This window comes from Tupaia chinensis, unplaced genomic scaffold (assembly GCF_000334495.1).
Source record: "Tupaia chinensis unplaced genomic scaffold, TupChi_1.0 Scaffold142652_1, whole genome shotgun sequence".
Classification (NCBI taxonomy): Eukaryota; Metazoa; Chordata; class Mammalia; order Scandentia; family Tupaiidae; genus Tupaia; species Tupaia belangeri.
In genome coordinates this window covers 87,119-95,751 of record NW_006202498.1, presented here as the reverse complement: position 1 = coordinate 95,751, position 8,633 = coordinate 87,119, and the positions used below count along the sequence as shown (strand labels likewise).

At 34.6% G+C, this 8,633-nt stretch overlaps 1 protein-coding gene across 4 annotated transcripts in view; it reads left to right on the top strand.

Annotated features, from left to right (window-relative positions):
• Positions 1 to 1,128: 1,128 nt before the first annotated feature.
• Positions 1,129 to 8,633, top strand: part of LOC102498185 (UDP-glucuronosyltransferase 2B31) — a 16,449-nt gene continuing 8,944 nt past the window's right edge. For 2 of the 4 annotated variants that reach the window (XM_014582161.2, XM_006163573.2), the window contains exons 1-2: positions 1,129 to 1,860; positions 4,535 to 4,683. In XM_014582161.2, coding sequence (XP_014437647.2) covers positions 1,137 to 1,860; positions 4,535 to 4,683 — 873 coding nt within the window. In that variant the 5' untranslated portion in view covers positions 1,129 to 1,136. Of the gene's footprint in view, positions 1,865 to 4,534; positions 4,684 to 8,633 lie in introns of all 4 variants that reach the window. The other 2 variants (XM_027766343.1, XM_027766342.1) reach the window with 2 other exon arrangements.

Here is an 8,633-nt window from a genome sequence, read left to right as displayed (position 1 = left end):
TCAGCATGTGCTATGGTGATTAAGCCATTACAATCCAATATGACCAACTACGGTTCTATTCTGGACTCAGCAGTTTGAAAAGCACTCTGGGTACTGCCTGCATACCCCAAATACCAAGAGGAGAATGGAGGAGAGGGGATTGCAGTGTGGCCCTCTCCCATGGAGGGTGACTTCTCACTTTCCTTCTCTCTGTCTCTGATGAGTACACAACCTCTATGGTAAAGATCTTTAAAAAAGAATTTCAGGAAAATAAAAATAAATAACACTGATATTTATAATAAAGTGAAATACAAGTAATTTGAACAGACAAAGAGAAAGAAGTCTGGTAGAATACACAGAACTCCAAGGCAGCAAGGGTTTACCTACAGCTGATGTACCTGTGTAGTGCTTCACCTTTCATAATCATGTTTTTATGTACTGATGAGGAAATTTAAGGAAACCAGGCAAGATGGCCCACTTGAAACACCTACCGACATATGTCTCTAGGAAGAAAGGCTAAAAAAATTGTTTAAGTGTCTAAACTTAAAGTGCTGAAATTGGCTGGGTTGTACTTGATGGCTAAATGGGAAATTACTATATTTCTTGTGGGAGATGAAACTTCTAAAATTGATTATTATAGTGATTTTGTAATTTTGTGATATAATACAAAACATTAAATTGTACATTTAAAATTTCTGAATTGTATGGTAAATAAATTATACTTTAAGAAGGTTTTCACTCACAAAAGGTAATAGTGAATCACAATGTCTAAGAAATGGTGATCAAGGTATATAATTATTTTATTTCTAGTTCTTTTGTCAAGGACAATATAGACACAAGAGCCTCTCACTTACTATGGTTTTAGGCATTATTCTCAAATATCCCACATAAGACAGGTGACTTATACATACACAGTCATCCAATCTTAGCAAAATGAAAACATTTATAAACACAAGAGATAAAATATCCTTGTACAAATATGAGAGGTCATCTACCTTTTGTTTTCTCACTTTCCAACCACATACTCAGACTTGTTTTTGCATACTATATGTAATGGTTGAGAGTTATATTTTAACTACCTGGTTGACTTCTCCTTGCATATAAGTATGAGCAATGACAGAACACTGACTTGCAAAGAAGCAGTGTATTTCACCAAGATGCCTATGAAATGGACTTCAACCCTTCTGCTGCTACAGCTGACTTGTTGCTTCAGCTTTGGGAGCTGTGGCAAGGTGCTGGTTTGGCCAACAGAATACAGCCATTGGATTAATATGAAGACAATCCTAGATGAACTTACCCTGAGAGGTCATGAGGTGACGGTTCTGATATGTTCATCTTCCATTTCTGTTCATCCTGATGAAAAATCCAGCATTAAATTTGAAGTTTATCCTATATCTACAACTAAAGATAACATGAAGAGTGTTGATATTAAAGGGATAGATGAATGGATATATAACATTCCAAGAGATACGTTCTTCGCATATTTTTCACAGTTGCAAGAAATGCTTTGGGTGCATTTTGACCATCTTCAAAATTTATGTAAGGAAGTGGTTTTGAATAGGAAACTAATGACAAAACTACAGGAATCAAGATATGATGTCATTCTTGCAGATCCTATTGGTCCCTGTGGGGAGCTGCTGGCTGAGCTTCTTAAAATACCCTTTGTGTACAGTCTCCGCTTCTCTCCTGGCCATGCATGGGAAAAGTACAGTGGAGCTGTTCTGTTCCCTCCTTCCTACGTACCTGTTATAATGTCAGAATTAACTGATCAAATGACATTTTTGGAGAGGGTCAAAAACATGATATATGTGCTTTATTTTGACTTTTGGTTCAAATCAATTGATGAAAAGAAGTGGGACCAGTTTTACAGTGAAGTACTAGGTAAGTCACATTTTTATTTGACAGACTTAATTTTTCTGTACTTTTGGGATGATCTTAAATAAATTCAAAGTCAGAGAAGTGTGTTTTTCTTAGGTGACATGATAATACTAAAACAAGGTGATCTGTCAATCTCACAAATACTATGGAAAGGTAGACATTATAAAGTCAGTTAGAATCCAGTGACCATCAACCTACAAGATACTCTAGGGTGTCATATATATGTGAAAGTTAAAGCACTTAGGATATTCTAAAGCAATTACATATCCATTTTTATAGATATATTTTCACTTCTAAAAATGTCATTAGGCACATCAAGAAGCATCTTGATGAACAAAGACATGTAAATTGAAGACTTACATGTTTCTAACACAACTCTCTGTGTGACATTGAGAACATTGTTTCTCTTCATGTATTTCAATTTTCTTATTTAGATATTAAAATATTTCCCCAATCCTGTCCCAAATTGTAACTATTCCCATATTGGTTGGAGTTCCTCTGATTCATATTCCAGGGCTTTCCACTACATATTGAACTTCCACAGACATGCCAGAGATTTTGCTGGCTGAGTCTGGGGATGAATCTCTGCCCGAGGACCCAGTTGGAGAGCCTCTGTCCCTTTCTTAGAAGAAACAAACTTTGAAAAAAAAAATGTTTCCAGGGAACAGCAGATAGCGAAATAGTTACGTCGCTAGACCCCCATGTAGACAAACTTGTTTCAAGTTCCGAACCCAGTGGCTTAAAACTCATGCAGGGCACATCTGCATGCCTGTCCAAAATCCCAAGAAGAGAAGGGAAGAGAAGGAATTGTGGCCCTGTCATCTCCCCTGAGGGGATGATGGCTTGCTTTCTGTCTCTCTGTCTCTCTGTCTCTCTGGCAAACGCTCACATCCTGTAGCAAATGTGTTTTAAAGAAAAAAATCTTTTCATGTCACTAAAAGGATTTCCTCAAAGTTGAGAGATATAATGGCTCTCCCCCAATAACCACAGAAACCTATATTTTAAGGTTTTTAATGTTTCTAAATTCTTCACTAAGGATTTAGAAATTTCTTCTTTAAAGATATTCAGTCTTGGTGAAGTGTTAACATTCAAGTTATATATATATATATATAGGTTATATATATAGGTTATATATATATAATATATATATATAGGTTATATATATATATGTGTGTGTGTGTGTCTTCATTAAGGAATATATGAGCCAAAGTAGGGGTAAACAAAAATCTCTATTTTAATTATTAATGACCATCTTCCACATGCCATTTGCAAATATATATTCAAAAAACTAATGTTGTTAAGATCTAAACATGAATCAAAAGCAAAAAGCAACAGTAGATCAAGAAATTCCGCTATATTCTACAAAACTGTTTCATTTTGAGATTAAAGATCAAAGCACTAGCATGGCAAATTGTAGATATTAGATTGAGCACTTCTTGGAAAGTTATTTTATGGGTATTTAGTAGAAGTAATTGATTGTAGGCCTCAAAGAGTTTTTTCATTTAATTTGCTACTTTGGCAGTTTTAGGAAGAAGGCAAGTGCTGGAGCTGGCAGATAGTGTGGTGGTTGAAGTGCTCTACTGCCACATGGCTGACCAAAGTTCAAGTCTTAGACCTGGAAGCTCCCTTTCTCACTTTGCCTCTCTCTATAGCTCTCAAATTAAAAGATAATAACAATAAATAAAATAAAATGTATTATTCTTCAAAAAAAGGGAAAGAAAATTCATGTTCAATCCTATACTGACTTACTTTAAGTATTATTTATGTTTAGGCCATGTTCAATCCTATACTGACTTACTTTAAGTCCTATTTATGATTAGGCCAGCAGGTAGCATGGGGGTCGTGGTGCTGGACTCCAACATGGCCAGCTGTGATTCAAGTCTCAGATACCAGGCAGCTTGCTTCATCACTGTCTCTCTGTGTCTCTGTTCCCGTCCCTGTCCAGTGAGTGCATATGCCCTATAGCAAAAAATATATATAAAAGAAACAGGAAATGAAAAATTATTTATTGATGAAAACATAGCCACTATGCAGCGTATTTTGGGTAGGAAATCACATTTTGTATGCTGTGATGATGTTCAGTGAAAGAATGTAAAATAAATCAATCAATAAAAGAAATAATGATGCAGAAAATTAAATAATTTTAAAAATATATTATTTATTATTATGAATATACTGTAGTAACATTAGAACAAAGCATGCTGACATCTTTACTCACATATATATGAACGATATCTATAAAACATTTCAATTATGTTATGCATAAATGTATGTATCCATATTATTTTTATCAAAACACAAACTGATTTTTTCAAGGTTTTTGCCATAGGGCATATGCACTGGCCAGAGACAGAGAGAGACATTGAAAAGTAAAGTGAGAAATCTCCCCTGATAGGGGATGGTCATGCTGCAATCTCTTCTCCTCCATTTTCTCCTCGGATTTTTGGGCATGCATACACATGTGCCTTGAATGATTTTCAAGGCAGCAGGTCTGGGGCTCAAATCACAGTCAGCTATGTGGAAGCCCAGTACCTAACCCACCACATCACCTGCTGGTCCCTAAACACAAACCACTTCAGTGTTTTGCTTACTTTATTCCAACATTATTCAGAAAACTACCTATATATTCCCATGACATTTCTTTCATTTCCTCTACTTTGCTTTTTCCTCTCTTCAGGAAGACCCACTACATTATTCGAGATCATGGGGAAAGCTGACATATGGCTTATTCGAACCTACTGGGATCTTGAATTTCCTCGCCCACTCTTACCCAATTTTGATTTTGTTGGAGGACTCCACTGCAAACCTGCCAAACCCCTGCCAGAGGTAAATATTCAAGTTTGTTTTCTTTGGATGACTTTGGAATACTTTGGACAAGTACTCTATATTCCCCATTGAGAGTGTGGTAATCAGAGCAAGAAAGATATAGGAAGTCTGATAAACTGGCCTACTAATTAGAAAGTCATACATTTCTTCTTTTTTTAATTTTCCAGAATGCATGTACACATGCAGAGAGTTACAGAGATAAAAATAGAGAGTGAAAAGTGAGAAAGCATACCCCCTAGGAAATGGTCAGACCTCAATTCGTCTTTATTCACCCTCATTTCATGATTCCTGACATATAGGTACACATATGCTTAGCCTTGTTTCAGGACTCCACCCATCCATTCAGCCATGTGAGATCTATCCACCTTAACTACCATAACATAGACTGGCCAGAAAATTCATTTTTCCATACCATCTCATGTATATGCACTTTATTATCATTATAGAATAAAGTAGGATGTCTGGGAAATATTGAAAATAGATCCAGTTAAATTAAGGCCTTCTTTATTCAAAACATAGGAAAAAATCATTCCATGAATGTTAATAAAGCATCTAGCACACTCAAGAAATAAGTGATGGGGATTCAGAGAATCAGAGTAGACACAGTTTCTCACACACTCCACACTTTACTTACTACTGGATAGAGATTAAGCTGGTAATAACTGTGTGAAATGTGTTAGCATAAGGAGAGACACAAAACCAAGCAGTCATTCTAAAGGGATCAGAGAACATATCTTAGACTCATTGATAATTAAGGCAAGACCCGAATGATGTGAAGGAATAGGTGAAGGGATGAGGGGAAGAGGAAGACTTAAACAGAAAAGCTAGTAGAGAGTAAGGACAGTTCCCAAGACTCCACAATTTAACAGAAAGAGACTAAGGAAACAAGCACAAGATGCTAGAATGTTAAGTTGATAACTGTTAAGGACTTTGAAAAACCTATTACATTAAAGTGAAAAAATGTGAAAAGATTTAGAGATGTAATCAGATTTTGTTTTTTTTTCCCCAAAACAATCTCAAGATGTTGTCACTGCATGGAATCGTAGAGAATTAAAACTATGGAAAAAGGAGAAATTTAGTATATTCTTGTGAGAGTTCAGCAACTGATCATACAAAACTAAACTAGAATGTTCATAGAGATGAGCACACTGACTCAAATAGTCACAGTCCAGCCTCATAATATATTCTGTTTAAAAAAAGTAAATACAAATAAAACACTTGAAATATCTCAAGCACATATTCAGTGATCCAGCGTAATATCAAGTATTGGCATCATTGCTGTTTGGTTTCCATTACTGGTGTTTTTTAGCAAATAAGTGACATTTTACATGTCCATTTAACATAAACTTGCTTCAAGTGGTTCAACACTATATTCTCAAGCAAGGTTTTGTGGAACAGATACCCTGTGGTTTAATTTAAAAGCAAACGTGCATTTTGACAATCAGAAGAGCAGGCTAAACTGCTACACTTTTATTGTAAGGGCTGAAACTCTTCACCAGTAGCCTGGCTAAAAGAGAAGATCACTCATCAACAATACAAAAACAATATAAAAATCTGCTCCCATACATATTTGCAGCCAAACTCAATGTTTACTAGATTTCACTCGAGGGTTTAAACCATTCCTCACTTAGGGCCACATTCTTAGGCTGTAGAGCAGACTAAGGTGTATATCATGCTGGGTTATATATATATATATGAAAAGATAAATAAATGTAATAATTTACCTTATCAGGTATTCTCTGCATTAATCAAAATTGACAGACATCTCCAATTGTTCCCTAGAAGAACATAGAAATTGACATCATAGCTGCCTGACAGAATGAACACAGAAAAAAAGTACTCTGCATGTACAAATTATTTACATGTGCAAATAATTCTACAATGTCTACCTAACAACTGCCCCTACTACAGAATTCCAAAAGGTTCTGTTCATCTATAGATTACTGTGCCTTATAAAGGAGTACAAAATTCTAAAATATAACTTAATATCACTTGTGTTCATCATATAACATTGAACTTGATACATACTTCTAAAATGCAAGGGAAAGGCTAGCATTCTTACTGGACTTTTGTACGCTATCATGAGAGATTATTTTATTACCTTCTTACTGGCAGCAATACAACGCAGAGAACTCAATTCAACCCATAAAACTTCACTTTCATTTTTGAATGCAAAATGTTTAGGCCGTATACCAGAACAAAAGTACGATACTTTTCACAAAGTACAAAAACTGAGGTATAATTTGTGGAAATGTTAAACAATTACTTCTATTCTTGAAAGATGACTTCATTCACAGTAAGGGACAGTGGCAGGGTCAGAAGGAGGTGGAGAAGCAGAGAAGGAAAAGGAGAAGGAGAAGGATGAATAACAATATAAGAGCAATAATTAGCAATATGTGCTATTGTTAACACATTAGGGAAGTAAGATTCGAACCCAGGTCAATGTTGGGATGCTTGTCCTCCTATTCTTCATTAGTAAATTATTTGTCACCCCAAGTTGCCTGCTTTTCGATAAATCATTAGATCGTCAGATCATTTTTCTAATGTTTAACAGAAGTAAGGCATTAGAGAAAATGACAAAAGCCCACAATCATCCATATCCTTAAAAGATGCTCAGAACCATTAGCTTTCAATTATCTAAAAAAAAAATGAAACTCTGCAGAGAGAAAACTAATTACATGTACACAATCAATATTTGTGATAGTTGTTTGTTGAAGAAATACAGATATATTATACAAAAGGCTGTTTTAAAAACCTGTAATATATGCATAGGACCTCATTATAATCATTTTATCAAAGAATGCTTAACTACATTAAGCCAGCTTTAGTTGGAAACTGAGAGGCAAAATGATGCATGTATAAAATCTCTATTCCCTTATAGGTTGATAAGGGACACCCATTAAAATAATAATTTTTAAAATATATATCACATATATACACTTAATTATAGGAACATAATAAAGACCTGAATGAAAGCATATTAATTTCAAACAAGAGATAGCTCTACATTGAGATCGTGGTTGAATCTCATTTCATTTTTTATACTTTTTAAAATACTTTTCCAAACATTCTTACAATAACTTATTTCAAATTTTCTTTTTTCCCTTCTTTTAGTATTTATTTTTAAATTTACTAGCTTTACATTGATTCATTGTACATCATTACAGCACTCAAAAAAATAGTTTTCCCATCATGAATACAATGTATATTGGCTCCATCAAGAATATTATCATATATGTTATCAACAGGGAATAATTTTCCATTTCTCATTTCTTGTATATTTCCCACTCCACCCCACCCCATTCCTCCCCTCTCACCTCTGGTATTTCCAACCCTCCTCCTACACTGTCTCTGGTATCTACAGTTGCTTTTCATGTTTTATTTTTCACATTATAATGATTCACCAAATATATTAATTAATCTAACTACTTCCAATGGTAAGTGAAGCTGATATGATACAGAATGACAATGAGCAGCATGAAGGAAGGAAGCTTTGAGCAGTAAGCCAGTTAGAGAAAACTTTGAATACAAGTTACTTTGCATGTTGCAAGAGGTGTCTGGAATCACAGAAAAATACCCTGATGTTCCAGGTATTTCTATGAATAGTACAGTGATTCTTACATTAAAATTTATTTCATCAGATTAAAATTATACCCTTGAAATTTCTTTTCTTTTTTCTAAAATGTTTTTTGTTTGTTTGTTTGTTTTTTGTTTTTCATTTTTTATGAAAGAGAGCATGTTAAGCATGCCAGAGAAAGGCATACCATTGACGGGGGTCAAACCTGCCATAGGCAAAACGGCTTTCAGTCTTGCAGGGGATTTGTATTACCATTGAGTATGAAAATAAATTTTGGAAATAAGTTTTATGACAATTCTGAGATTCAGAAAGGTTTATAAAACGTGAGGATTTGGTCATTATTTTACAGAGAGAAAAAAAAACAATGAAATTA